This window comes from Chrysoperla carnea, chromosome 2 (genome assembly GCF_905475395.1).
Source record: "Chrysoperla carnea chromosome 2, inChrCarn1.1, whole genome shotgun sequence".
Taxonomy (NCBI): Eukaryota; Metazoa; Arthropoda; class Insecta; order Neuroptera; family Chrysopidae; genus Chrysoperla; species Chrysoperla carnea.
In genome coordinates this window covers 22,209,545-22,224,908 of record NC_058338.1, presented here as the reverse complement: position 1 = coordinate 22,224,908, position 15,364 = coordinate 22,209,545, and the positions used below count along the sequence as shown (strand labels likewise).

The 15,364-nt window shown below is 29.6% G+C and overlaps 1 protein-coding gene across 4 annotated transcripts in view; it reads right to left on the bottom strand.

Annotated features, from left to right (window-relative positions):
• LOC123291417 (uncharacterized protein DDB_G0283357-like) overlaps nt 1-15,364 on the bottom strand; it is a 121,703-nt gene that overhangs the window by 4,437 nt on the left and 101,902 nt on the right. For 2 of the 4 annotated variants that reach the window (XM_044871697.1, XM_044871693.1), the window contains exon 3: nt 11,821-11,982. The exons of 1 other annotated variant lie outside the window; for it this stretch is intronic. In XM_044871697.1, coding sequence (XP_044727632.1) covers nt 11,821-11,982 — 162 coding nt within the window. Of the gene's footprint in view, nt 1-2,688; nt 2,852-11,820; nt 11,983-15,364 lie in introns of those variants that run through there. One more of the 4 variants, XM_044871695.1, reaches the window with a different exon arrangement.

Here is a 15,364-nt window from a genome sequence, read left to right as displayed (position 1 = left end):
AACCTTTTACTTGACAAAACAATCTTACCGCATTTTTAGAAATAATAGCAAAGCAAATTTAGGATTTTAAACACTGCATGTATGCAGAAGTTTATCGGTTCTCTCGTGTTTCTTCAAAGCTTCTTCGTATTTAGACAAATTAAATATCACTTGATATACTTTTAATAGTGGTTTTACTTGAAAATAACGCTCGATTACACAACAACATTTCAAACGAGAATGTCAAACTTGGCAAAAAAATTTAGATATTAGTCCAAGTTTTGGCCAGGGGTAATTAATCAAGCCTTGATTTGCCAACCTTTGCTTAAGTATTAATCAAAGATATTAAATCAATTTTTGATTTGCCAGGCCTTGAAGAGGTCTATACCTTTGCTGTTATGTTGGTAGACAGAAAGACCGTGAGAGCAAAGACAGTTAAACTACAGCAAGCACTATATACTGATTCAAACTCTGGTTGTGGCAAGCCAAAAAAATCTACTTAATACACGTGATTGTTAGGCATTTACATATTACAAGTCTGGTATTACCCAGGCTCGGGCGAAGACGAGACTGCTTTGAAGTTTAGCCCATTGCAATGCTCAACAATCTCCACCAAGGCTTGAACTATACTTGGCCCGATTGCTATTTTTCCTGGGTTACGACATAATTTATATATTAAATGATGTGGAAGGTTGAGCCTCGTATTTTTGAAAACATGATACTATGTCAATAATTTTTCTGATTTAATGCCACATTACATGAAATTTGGTAATTATTAAACCAAATTGAGCTTAGTAAAAATACCTTAAGCAAAGCATATAGACTTTGATATCAAATAAAACAATTTTAAAAGACAACGTTAAAAATTAATAATAATAAATTTCATAAAAAGTCTGGTATTTATTCTTATGTATGCGAGATATTTTGCATAATTTTGAGGATTTTTTTTAGGAATAGTTATTTCCGGTGAAATTCTTTCATTCAATTGTTTTCATGATCATATAAATAAACTTTCTTTATTGTTTAAACAATAGCATGTTTTAAAAAAAATTATTGAATTCTTAATTATGTATTTTGAACAAACATTTATTAAGTTTAAGAGATGGGTTCATAATGGCACACCTACTATTTATATATGAAATACGTGTACGAATTTAAATGTTGGGGTCATGGCCTAGGTATCATAAACAAAAACAAATCAATGAAAATGGAATTAACAAATTTTGTATTAAAAAATTTATAAAAGATAAGTTTACTTATTAATTATTATTACGAATTTACGTCTGTCTATCCTCTTTTAGTAAATAGTTCTTATGTCTCCTCCACACTTTTTGAAATGCGTGATACTTGTAGTGTTTCGCCTGTCATCGTCTCGCCTTGTCCGGCTTCGCTAAAAAAGGTTTTTTTTTGCATCCGAATCCAAGACAACAAGGAATTTTTGCTGGTATAAAGCATTGTTATTCCAAAGTTATTGTTATTGATAACGGTTAATTTCTTAATAAACGTTTTTTTAATAAATCAAGTAGTTGAACTAGGTATGCGCACAAAGAGCTACCGCAGCAGCTGTTGGTACTCCGATGTCAGCCTTAGTAATGAGATACTTGCGAAATAAGACGAGAGTGTGCAAGTGACTGCTTCACTTTCGTAAGTATACCCGGTGAGGATATTTCGCGAGAACTGAATCAGGGAATAGGGACTTGTGCAAGCAGAAGTGGCAATCGTTGTCTGGACAGTTTAAATATTTTTGACTTCCATGTTGTATGAAAAAATACCTTAGCTATTATTTCAACCTTTTTCTATAATCAACCAATCTTTGGCTTCAGTTTTCGACTCTCTGCTACTGTATAAAACACAATTTCTTTAGCCCCTCGACCTCCTTTATCAACTATCCTTCTCCCATTTCATAATGAAATCCCCCTGACTCTATCCTGAAAGGAGGCCTTCGATTAGCGCAAACATACAAACCGACAGGCAGACAGCCTCTAAAGTTTTATTATTATAGAATATTTCTTCCATATCATATATTGACTAAAATTCGTCCATATAATATCATACTCCACCTCTGACTGTCCATGTTATGTGCACTTCTCTTGTAAAATTTAGTATCAAGACCTTTTGGACCTTATAACCTTATTTAAAGTATGGTAAAATTAGAGTAAATATTCCAGGAATTAAGCCGACATTAAGGTTAAAATAGCTACTCTTACATCTAATAATGCCGTTAGAATAGACACCTTTATCTTCGATATGTTGTTGAATACAAGTTGTGTAGCATGTTCCGTTCAAGCAAGATAAGCTCTAAGTATTTCAAATCCTAAATGGTAAAAAGAAAAGCTTTTTAAAAGTATTTGCCTTTTCATTCTTTTTTCACAATTCAATACCCAAAAATAGTAAAACTTACATCAAACATTTTCAAAGGAAATGTACGCTAATAATTAATATTTATAATGCATATATATGGTTCTGCATACAGAGGAACAAATTATAAAAGTTGAATATTGTCTCGTTCCGGAAGTTGACGTACGATAGACCATTCTTACTTAGAGTGGTCTCTCATACCAACCTGTTGTGCAATTTTCAGGTGCTCAAAGATTTAAATTTAAATTTACAAACCACCGTTTATTTATTCTGACAATAAAGTAATCCAAAATACAATCCAATACAGATAAGGAATTTTAAACTGAAAAATCACTCAAAATTAAAACTTACACCACTAATAGATGTTGAAGCAATACTTTTACTATTATCCAAAGCAAATTCAACCATCATATATTTAAACAATTACATTGTGTATTACAAAACTACAATATTGACATCACAACAAATAACTCAAAAATATTATATCTAACAAATAAAAAGAACTCAAAACTACGTCACATAACAATATGGTGGTTAAAACCAACCATCAACAACCGACGATGTAGACGTTTTTATAATCTTTATCGTTAGACGTATAAAACAATACTAAAAAATAATAAAATAATAAAAATGTATGTGTTAAAATAAAAAAAAAGATTTGAATAAAAATTCCATCAGATTATTATATTCTTTCCGTTCGTTCTTCATACACGTTGTGTTGTTGGTTATGTTCTTTTGCCTGTCAGTGCGTCTTTACCTAAGTCTGTCCATCATCACGTATTATACACACAGTAGCACAGTGGAAGTATGTATTCCCAGTATGGTTAAAATTACAATGAATTATGTTAAACAATTGCATGGTTCCCACCATTTATAATAGTAATAAATATATAAATTGTTTTGTGAAGTGAAGAAAGACACATCATTGTGAATTCATATTGTACATAATGTTATTATTATATTATGAACATGTGAGTTGGAGTGCTGTGTTCAATCTAGAGAAGTGATGGATTGAATGATTCGAATTTTGAATTTCAAAATGGAAAATCACTATTATCAAATGCAAGGTATTAAGTGGAGATTCTAAGACAAGGCGATATTGAGTTGGGAAAGACTTATGGCACTTATAGACTTATGGAAACCATCCTAAATGCTTCAGCCTACAGTGCACTAAGACTACTACAAAAACCGTCCCAGTGAGAAGGAAAAGGAAAAAAATGTATTAAGTGGGGAGCCTAAGAAAAGCCGGTATTGAGTGGAGAAAAACTTATGGCACTTACAGATTTATGGGAAGCATGCCGAATGCTTAAAAAAAAGTATTTTGCTATTCCTGAACGATTCTAAATTGTTCAAGGAATAGTGATTACTTTGAGTATCACGATGGGTCTAACTACCTAGGCGTGTTCTTTTTGGATAGCTAAACTAACCTAACATCAAAAACTGAAATTCTTATTTGATTCACTTAATGCAGTGCAAGCTACGCGATGAATTGGAATGAATGATTCTTATGTATGCTGTAAAATTAAAGCCATATTCACCAATAAATAGATTGAGTAAATTGCTTTGTATATGTCTTAAGCTTATATTAGACAGATGTGTTGTGATATTTTGCAGTGAAAATCCGATTGCATGAGATTGAAGTTACGACTGTATGTGGTCGAATAGAGAAATGAAGTAAGGAATATAAACGTACCGAAAATTTAACTTAAGAATTGAAGTTTATAGTATTGGTCTTACTCGTCACTACTATTTTGATTTGTATGAGTCTTTAATGGAAACGCAACTAGTAGAATTAATAGCTTAATATAGGAATGAATGAAGTTCCGAATAATAATCGTTGAGCCCATCACTAAACCAGAGGGCATTATTAATATTATTTGTGTAAAAGATAGAAGATAAATGAATATTATTCATCAAACAAACAAAATTGTATATTCGTTATTGTTTGTTGGTGCTACACCTTGTGGCCACAGGTTGTTTGAGGTGTGTGTTTTATCAGAAAATGTTTATTATGATGGGCCATTATTATTATAATAGTTATGTAGTCGCTTATCATGTATTTCCTTTTTTTTTGTTAAAGGTGGTGCAGTCTGGCGTTGGCTGTAAGGCAAGCATGGACAAACGTGACTTAGAGAAGTCCCTCAGACTTCTGTAACCAAAAAACTGAGTAAGACAGAGAGACAACATTTTTTTCTATCTATCTCATTACTATTAGAAAAACTGAGATAGATAGAAGAGTCGTATATCAATCTGGCTTCCTCCTCTATGAGCAATGCGAACTTGGATAAAGAGATATACAATAAAGTTTATGGCACACAATAAAGTTATAACAATGATGACTTCGAATTGAATCATTGCTGGCGTTATAGAATTAGCCATAGTTATTATGGTAATAACTACATTTTATATTTTCCGAGACCAATACCAAGATTAATGTAAAGAAGCATATCAAAATTATGGTGTTGCTTTCAATTTTTAGGTTACTGGTCACTATCGTTGTCACAGTGTGCATGAAACTATTTGTTGGTGTAAATTGTGGCTGAAAAGAGAATTGAACCGAACCTTTTAGCGCTTCATTATAAATTCATAATGAAGCTACAAAATGTTCGGCTTATTTTCCAAAACAGTTTGAAATGAACAATAATAGTAGCTATGAAGAGTAGTAGAACACTTGTATATCCGGTTATGCTAGATAATTCACACTCTTTAATAAATTCGTGTTAAGCATATAATTAACTCCTTAGAAAAAAAAGACCGTTTTAACAATAAAATCCAAGGATTACACTGGAAGTATATATTACCTAATATGTATTCAAGCAGAATAACGAAGGGTGAGTATTCAAGTAGAATTTTCTTATTATAGAAAACCTTGAAAACTGTGATCATTTTTTTATATAACTTAAAAAAAATTATTTATGCCTTATTCTTTGAAAGAAAACTAAATTGGCTACTATTTGATAAAATCGAGAAAATCGCAAAAAAAATTTTGCTTTGGAATTTGATGAAACTCGATGGATGGGGTAATTTTGATCCAAAAAGTACAAAAATCAAGCAAGGTTTAATGATTTAATGCAGGGTTTCCGAGATATCGCAATTTTTGGATCGATTTTTGTCCGTATCTCAAAAACTATTCGGCCAGTTATTAAATGCACCCGATTTTTGTACTTTTTGGGTCAAAATTACCTTATATACTGAGTTTTATCAAAATTGGAGATACAAAATATTTTTCGATTTTTTGCAATTTTTTTAAGGGGTACCCCTTTGTAAAAATCGAGAAAAACGCAAAAAAAAATTTTGTTTTGGAATTTGATGAAACTTGGTGGATGGGGTAATTTTGATCCAAAAAGTATAAAAATCAGGTTAATTTAATGATTGGGTGCAGAGTTTCTGAGATATCGCAATTTTTGGATCGATTTTAGTCCATATCTCAAAAACTATTCAGCCAGTCGTCAAATGCACCCGATTTTTGGACTTTTTGGGTCAAAATTACCTTGTATACTGAGTTTTATCAAAATTGGAAATACAAAAAATTTCTCGATTTTTTGCAATTTTTTTAAGGGGTACCCCTTTGTAAAAATCGAGAAAAACGCAAAAAAAAATTTTGTTTTGGAATTTGATGAAACTTGGTGGATGGGGTAATTTTGATCCAAAAAGTATAAAAATCAGGTTAATTTAATGATTGGATGCAGAGTTTCTGAGATATCGCAATTTTTGGATCGATTTTAGTCCATATCTCAAAAACTATTAGACCAGTCATCAAATGCACTCGATTTTTGGACTTTTTGGGTCAAAATTATCTTATATACTGAGTTTTATCAAAATTGGAGATACAAAAAATTTTTCGATTTTTTGCAATTTTTTTAAGGGGTACCTCTTTGATAAAATCGAGAAAAACGCAAAAAAAATTTTGTTTTGGAATTTGATGAAACTTGGTGGATGGGGTAATATCTAATAATTGGAAAGATGGCTACGGTTTAGGTCTCGTGCGTGATCTATTTTTTTTGCTTGAAAGAAATCTAATTTATATGATCGTATTCATCGACAGCTGCAGATCTTTGACCATATTAACGTTACAGCATAGGTATCTATTGTAGTATAACTCTTTATGGAAATATCTGTTTACTCATGAAAAGACTTGCTGGATATATGATTCAAGACCCACCTAAATAATTCAATTATGAAACGTGGTACATTCTATAAATTTGAGTAATTATCCGTGTTTCTCGATTTTCCATAAAGTGAATAATCGTATTATGTAAGCATTTTTTTCATATTATCCGTAACATATACACATTAAGAAACAAATTATATTATTTTCATAAATATAAAGAAAAAAAAAAGATATTATATACCCTTTCAAAATGTTGTAACGTTTCAAGTTAATGCAATTTATGTATATAAAAATAAAAAAAATAATTACACTTGTTTTACAATGAATCTTATAGGAAAGAAACACAAAACAAATATGGCTACATAAATAGATAATTTTGTACATAATTATATAATTAATACTTAAGTTCGGCGATGCATGCAAAATAATCATATTGTGTTATGTGTGTTGTTCTTCCAAGGAAATTGTTAATTATTATTTTTTTAAAAGAATATGCTGTCAAGTGTGAGGATAAACTACAACGCTTAGAATTTTCAGTGTGTGGTTGTCTTTGGAATATGGAGAAAAAGACTTCTTCTGTAAAGATCTGCGTTCGATGTTTCGATAAACGAATAACAAATAGTAATGGAAAAGTAGAAAGCCGTTTTTCGACTAAACGGACAAGCAAAAACAAAATAGAAATTCGTGTCGAAAAAAACAAAATTGAAACTTTTTACAAACTTTTTGAAGACTGGAAATGTAATGGCCATTACAGTTTCAGTTTTGTTTTTCATCAAAAACTCCGTATAAAACATCACAGCCAAGTCAAATAATAATACCAATACTATAAGAATAGCTAATAAGAAGTTTAGAATAACCTGAAGTTAGAACAATGGAATCAATTAGAGAAAGCATAAAATATACCAAAATTGCTACACACGTGTCGTAGCAATTCATCTGGTGGAGCAATGTCTACGCGGGATTTCAATGAGGTGCTCCATTTTAAGCGCTATTGAAATAACAGAGCAAGATCTTCTTTACTCAAGAACACTAAAATATTGAAAAATTGTCTTAAGGGATGTCTTATTTCAGAAAAGGGGAAAGAGAAGATAGAGGTATAAGTGAATTCAGAAGGAGATTGCTGGAAATAAGTTTGTAATTTCTGTTAATCAACAAAAACTCGGATCATCAAGGTGGACATACTTAAAGTAGACATTACAAAACTCTAAGGACGTATGTAAATATTACAGAAAATATTTCTCGGAATCCTTATTATAAACGACTCAGGGTAAAATTTTCTGAAAATTTGGGAAATATTAGTTCTTTGAGAGACATGAACTAAAGTGTCGATGGCTACAAAACTCGAGAGCTATTGATTTTTTAAACTTTTTAGCTGTGAGAAGAGCATAATTTTCATGAATAGACAAAAAATGTTTAGAAAATTTGACAGAGAAGCATTTTTCAGAAGAATTCAGCTTTAGGAACCGGTCTCTATCAATCGAACACACATTAAAATTTTTGTATTTCAGAAATACCATACAATTTTTTTGTTACAAAATGTAAAGTATTTGGTAAAACTGGGTGGAAAAGTTGAAAGACAGACAGAAAAATGAAGATTACAAGAGAAACAGTTGAAATATAAATGTTCTATTTAGTATTCTGTTAAAATTTATAGGCTCTCGAGTTGAACCTGCAGACCATCATAAAAAGTGAACTTTTAATTTTAATGTTTTTTAAAAATGTTAATATTTTAATTTATTTATATTTCTTCATTTAAATATAATAATAATTAAGTTTTAAATCAATGAACTTATTTTAATTATTGACGGTATACATATAATTAATTTTGCAAGAAATTGAAGAAAGAATTATTGTAATTAAGTATATAATAATGTAAGTTGCTCTCTATTATTGTTGAAGACAATAAAATTGATTTTTTTTTGTTCAAAAAAAATTTTTCATTAAAAATTTTCAATCGGTGTCTATAGATGAGATGATGTAGAAAGGTGAAAGCTATATACTTTCTATATTTCAAGTGTGGAATATTTATTTGTTCACATAAAGAAAGCTGTAAGAAAATAATAAACGTAAACTACTTGCTTTTATTAAGAATTTACTGATTTATATATCCAATAAACATCGATTAAATTTTGAAATATATATGGACAAAAACACAAAGAGTTAACACTATGAGCAAAGCTGTTATTCGTTGTTCTTTGATAGACAATATTCGATAAAGAGAGCCAATTCGATATGGTCATGCAATGCAATTGAAGAACTACAAGTTTTTGGAGATATCAAGAATTGAAAAATACTAGAGATTTCGATAAAACTTTATAAATACATTTTTTGATTAACAAAGTTTCCAAAAATCACAAAAAATTGCTTGGTCATCGGGCTTTTTATTATTATTTTATCGTTCAAAGTTGGCTGGAAAAATGATGAATCATATAGGTTATCCTTTTCAATTGGATCTTGTAATCTTGTAGTTTATCATAATACCATAAAAATATAACGTTGTCGATGATATAAAAACAAAATTTTAATTTAATTATTAATTCATCGAAGATCCACCATTTGATGAACAGAGATTACTATAGTTAGAGTATTCATTGATTGAAGAGAACTATCTATATTATCAAATTTATAAGAAGCACTTGCACACAATATATTATATATTTTTGTAGTTACGTGGTATTGTAAAGCTAAAAGTAACACATTATTTGACTACAAAACATATATTTGGTTTATATGTATGTACCGTGCAATAAACCAAAACTTTTTTTATCCATTTTCATCAGTTTCAAAGTTGTTTTGACAATAAAAGTTAATAATCAAATTATGTGCATGAGGACTTAAGTAATAACATCATTAGAGATATATTAGGAAATTTTCGAGAGTTTTTCTAATAAAAAGTGTATTTTTGTCTACTGGTAAAATATCTTGTTTAATAAAGAACCTTGGAAACTAAAAAGCTTTGTCCAGATCAACATAAAAGTTGTATGGTTACTGGCTTCTTTTATTAGTTCCTTTTACAATTTGTTGCCTATCTAAACGTTGACGTTGAATTACCCTAAGAATATCAAAATTCAATTAAATAATGTTAACACGTTTCGAACGTACCTATTCATTAAAGTATTCAAGAGATATTTATCATAAGATTAGGTGATTTTGAATGGAATACTCAAGCTATTTAAAATCCTCTCATTCATTTCCGAAGGCAGAGAAATATGCATGAGTAATTTTTATCACCAGAAGACACTAACTGTCTGTCCAGATGTTTTAACAACATTTTGTATTCTTTTACAGTGATGGACAATCGAAAATAACTAATAACTCTATGAAGCTTTTCGTAAAGAGGCAAGACTTTATTAACTATGATATCTAATAATGATATTTTATTTTTTTCGTCTTTTGCCCTTGAATAAAAGAATCAAAGGATCAAATATCTAATAAGCTTTGATCCGAGTATCTTAACAGCCATAACTACTGTAATGTACTTGCTTCAAGAAAGATCTTTACATGTCTCTGAATTTGGGATTGGCAGTACTATAATTATGTTTTCTAAACACCAGACATCTGGTTTCTGCATGTTTGGAGGGCTATATTCTTTCTTTGCAAATTGATTTAGTTTGACTTAATTTGGTAATCATTTTAACTCCCCAACTCCAAGGGATTGGTGGTAATTTTATACAGATTCGAGTGGAGATACATTTAAAACTCGCATTCTTTAATCTGTTGTCAGTCTGCTACAAGAAAAGATTTTGAAACGAATTCTGTTAATAAAATTTTTAATAAATTTTAGATTGTAGTTTACGTTTAACGTTCATATGAAAACTATCCAAATTCAATTTGAACAACAGTTTACAGTCCTGTTGCGTTTATATTGTCCACAACTTGCCAAATTCCTTAAGATAACATTACTTGTAAAAAGAAATCAGCGACAAACAAATCATACGTAATTAAAATATTGATAGTAAAATTATTATTAATATTACAGCCAGTCTTCTTACATTTCAATTCAATTTAACGACAATATAACGTTTTACACGTCTTCACAGAACTTCTGAATACAAAATGTTATTACTTACTTCCATAATCCATGGATTTTATATTTACTATTTGATTGCTTTCATAAGGTGGTTTACTTATTTCAAAGTATATGAAAGATTTTCCGATAATGTTTCTTTCGTGCAATCAAATTTTTGATTAATTCATGTAGCGACATATCAAAGTTTCTACCGGAGGCTCTTTTTGCCATAATTTATTAACTTATTATTCTTCAAATAATTTTATTAATACGGTTTCTACGCAGGTGATTCATTCTTAATTCATTCACTCCCAGTTAACTTAAAGTTAGGATTAAGTTTCGGGTATGGTTTAAAGTTTTCGGTCAACTATTATTTGACATTCTAGCATCTTTCAAAATTCAATATAGCATGCGGGGTGAATTTACTTTGCAGATAACTTCGAATTTTTTTCGAGTATTTAAAATTCTAAAAAGGATTTGCATTCCAAGTTTTTAAAATCAGTAGTTTGTTCTCTTCATTGATGATTCAATGGCGGCAAACTGTTTTAAAGAGAAGGAAATGTACATGAAAGAATAACAGTCTGATGGAAGTAGACAATGATGTAATACAATATTACAGTCATTTTTGTGTGTGTTCAAGATGACACAACATTTATATTACACATTTTGCATACAAATTATATTTTGACTATGGCTACAAGAACAATCTACGGGAAGGTTTGTTATGTAGGTATGTCCTCGGCATGTCAGCTTTTTCATTCAAAGTGTCATCAACATTCGAAATGTAGAATTTAAATCCGATCGGTATGTGAATTGTTTCACACTATCCAAATACCTAATTGAGGAATGTCTCTCAAAAATACTATCAAAAGGTTGCTAGTTTTATAGTCGCAAATGAGGCATACATAAAATACCCATGCTTAGGAAGCCCTCAATAGAAGCTGTGATTTTGATTATTTTTTTAAATGTTTCTTTTTATGTATCGCTTAAAAACAGAAACCTTTCAGAGGAGGGAAATTATCTGGAGGGGGAAAAGACTATGTCTCGGCTAGTATATTATCGCCCAGCCTAAAAGGGTGAAATAGGAGATGAAAGTTTGTATGAAAATATATAAAAATCAAAGTTCACTATTTAACCGATTTTAAAAATTCCTTCACCTATAGAATGCTACATTACTTGCAAATTTTTGGACCGATTATTTCATGTTTTGATGTTTTTTAGACAACCATTTATGATAACCATGCAACAATAATTACCATCACCTTCCTTCTTTAAAGCAATATAAAAAAATTCTTGTTGCAATTTAAAGCGAAATAATATAAACAGCAATGCAATAAGAATGTAAAATAGTAATATTACAAACCTGTTGCTGCTGTTGTTCGCATATATTGTTGTTTGTCCAGGCTGCTATTTGTTTTGGCGGTACGTCTGGTGCAATTGTTGCTTTTGAACGTTTCTTGTAATCATGTAAGATAGGTATTTTAGAATTTTTATCACCATTCGATAAAATTACCTCGCGTTCAATCTAAAACAAACAACGGACATTGTGCAAAGAATATACATATTAAGTACAAGAAATATGTCAACTAACAGAGTTAATTGTTTGAATAAATTGTATATATCACAGTTAAAACTCTTAGCCGGTCAAAGGTACTTTTAACTGGAAAAAACAGACAGAAGTACTTTTGATTACACAGGTTGGTTTTTAGTATTTTTGACTGAAAATCATTGGTTAATAGTGGTTTTGACTGTAAATATGCGGTCAAAAAGTGGCTTTGACTGGCGCTTCTGGCCAAAATTACTTTTAATCGCTAGAAGGGAATCATCATGAATTACTCGGTATTTAATAACTCTGATCAAAACAACTCGATCAATACAACTCCGGTAAAAACAACTCGGTACAAAAATCACTCACGTTAATCCTGCGACTGCGTTCACTTATTCATCCACGGATTGGCCATGCCCTCAATGGGGTTGAGCTGGCACGGAGGTTAGCATGAGGTTGAGTTAGCATAAATTTAATTGATGTTAATATAATTGAACTAGGGGAAGGAAAAATCAGTTAATCAAAACTGCTTTTGACAAGCTTCATTGGGCAATAGGACTTCATTGGTGAAAGTACAAGTGTATATTATTATATTTTTTAAGCTTTATTCACCTTAGGCAAATAATTTAGTCAAGGTGCAAGTTATTTAGTAACTAAACGCTTACCAACTAACCAAAGAACTATCACACTAGTAATTGAATAATTTTTAGTTAGTAATTTAGTTAATAGTTTGTTAAGAAAATTCAGTGACTGTAAAATGTATGTGATGACCATTTCATATTTGATTATATTTTATGGTCTACTGATTTAATTTATATATTTCTCATGATTATATAAAAAAAAATAATTTAATAATTTTTTTTATGACATCCGGTTTAATATTAAGTAATCAAAATTTTTTAAGCAGGTATGCGTAGAATATTCACGGAATACATAATATCTTCAATAATTCTTCAATGACAAACCAAAGACCTGTATAAGATTCCTTAAAAACAGAAACGGATACAGGTCTTTTATTTATGGCGGATAACTGCTAATTTGGATACAAATATCCGGTACATCTATGACAACTATTAATATATTAGTTCGATCGGCCTGAGAAAACATTGGATTTTATTCAGACAGTTTACAATTCGATATATCAAAGGCACAAATCGACGGCTATCTAATAATAAAGAAAATAATGCTTTTAAAAACTGTATATGCACTTAAACCTCACATTGCATTACTTAAAAAACAAAAGAAGAGAAAATACAATTAGGAATCTTTTTTGTTTTGAATGAATGTCTTCAAAACATCATTTAAAATAAATCAAAATAATCATTTGAAGTAAATGTGTAGAATTTAACCTCTATATATTGATAGGTCTGTGTAATGAAGTTGTGTGGCAGTTCGTACAAAATTCATGTACAATTCATGTAGGTACATAAAATCTTATTTCTTCATCAAATTCTCTGATTTATCCCTCATTTTCAAGCTTATCGTGCTAGCTACGACAAAGAATAGACTCATGGTCTAAAAATATACCGCTTAGGAAAACAGGCTAGAGAAATAATTTTAACATTTAATATTGTTCATTATGTAACTTGTATATCATATCTGTAATAAAATTGCCTATAAATAAACATAAAGTGATTTACTAGTAATATTATATTATTTCTCTAGTCTTTGTTCAGCCACGGATATTGCATTGCGAAATACCGCACGCGTCGAGCTTATATCTATAATTAGCGATTGATTGAAACTTTTACACAAGTGTGTATCTTAGCTAAAAGAAGGTCCTGCGTATACAGGTCGTGCTGAGCAATAACCGGACCAAATATTTCATTTAATATTTTACGAGATGTTCTTTAATTGATTCTGGAAAACTATACACTGACATTAAGCATATGAAGACGAATAAAAGCTCTTTACCAAATTTAGAAGTGCTCTGTAATTTGGATGGACTTATTAATCTTTTAGTTAACAATATCTCGGAAATTAAGCATCAGATCTAAATTTGGTAGAGAGCTTTTTCGATCATCTTTATGAAAATTCTTCAGTGGTTATTTGTGCCAGGTGAATATTGAGAGAGATGTAGCTCCAAAAGTTATAAAAACTTGTAAACATTTACCTGAGGAAAATATTTATTAAAGAACTTTTTTTCAATTTCCAAAGACCTACCCAACGTTACCTAATATAAAGCAATGGATAACAATAAAAAGTTTAAGCCCTTAGCTTAAAGATTAAAAATTATAGAGCATACATGTACACGTACTAAAAAGAAGAAAAGCATCACTGCATAGTGCAATTTTAACTGTAACTTTAAAACTGATGTTATTGTGGCCGTAAAAACTTTCGATCAGAAAGATATAAAGAACATCATTCTCGATTTTTAACCGATTTGAAGTTAGTTTTTTACATTGGTATTTTTTCGACAAGATAATTTCGGTAAAAATAAATTTTTTACATCGAATTCATGACTTCTATATAAAACAATAATATAATTGATATGACTTCATATATGACAATAATATAATTTACGTACACAAAAATATTTTAATTTTGCTTTAATGTGTACAAATTATACCCTACTTTTAGTTTAAATTGTTACATATTAAATTATTATCTTTATAATAATGTGTTTTTAGAATAAATATTTTTTTGTTTTTGTATTTTTATAATAAAAAATATTCTTTTAAATGTGTCGTATAATATTTTTTTTTTGTATTCTTATTAATGTCGACATTGCATGATGATATAATTTAAATTTGAAAATAATAACTATATTATAAAAACATCAAGCTTATAACATATCTTATATTATATGACCATACAAATATACTAATTATATTAAACTCATCCAAGTTTTGTCTTTTGCAAAAGCATGGTGAAATTCAGAACTTCTACTGTGGATGGACCAACACTAAAACATTGTGACATGCAAGGATTGAATAATACTAGGAATTTTAATAAAACTTTATAAATATATTTTTTGATTAATAAAGTTTCCAAAAATCACAAAAAAATTCCCAAGTCATCGGGTTTTTTATTATTATTTTCTCGTTCAAAGTTGGCTGAAAAAATGATGAATCATATAGTTTATCCTTTTGAATTTGATATTTCTATATCAAAAATTCTAGAGAGTATGATAAAAAAAACTATCTAAAATATTTAGACAATCTTGTAGTTTATAATAATACCATAAAAATATAAGGTTGTCGATGATATAAAAACAAAATTTTAATTTAATTATGAGTTCATCGACGATCCATCATTTAATGAACATAGGCGACTATATTTAGTATTGATAATTGAAGAGAGCTATCTATATTATCAAATTTATAAGCAGTACTTGCACACAATATATTATATATTTTTG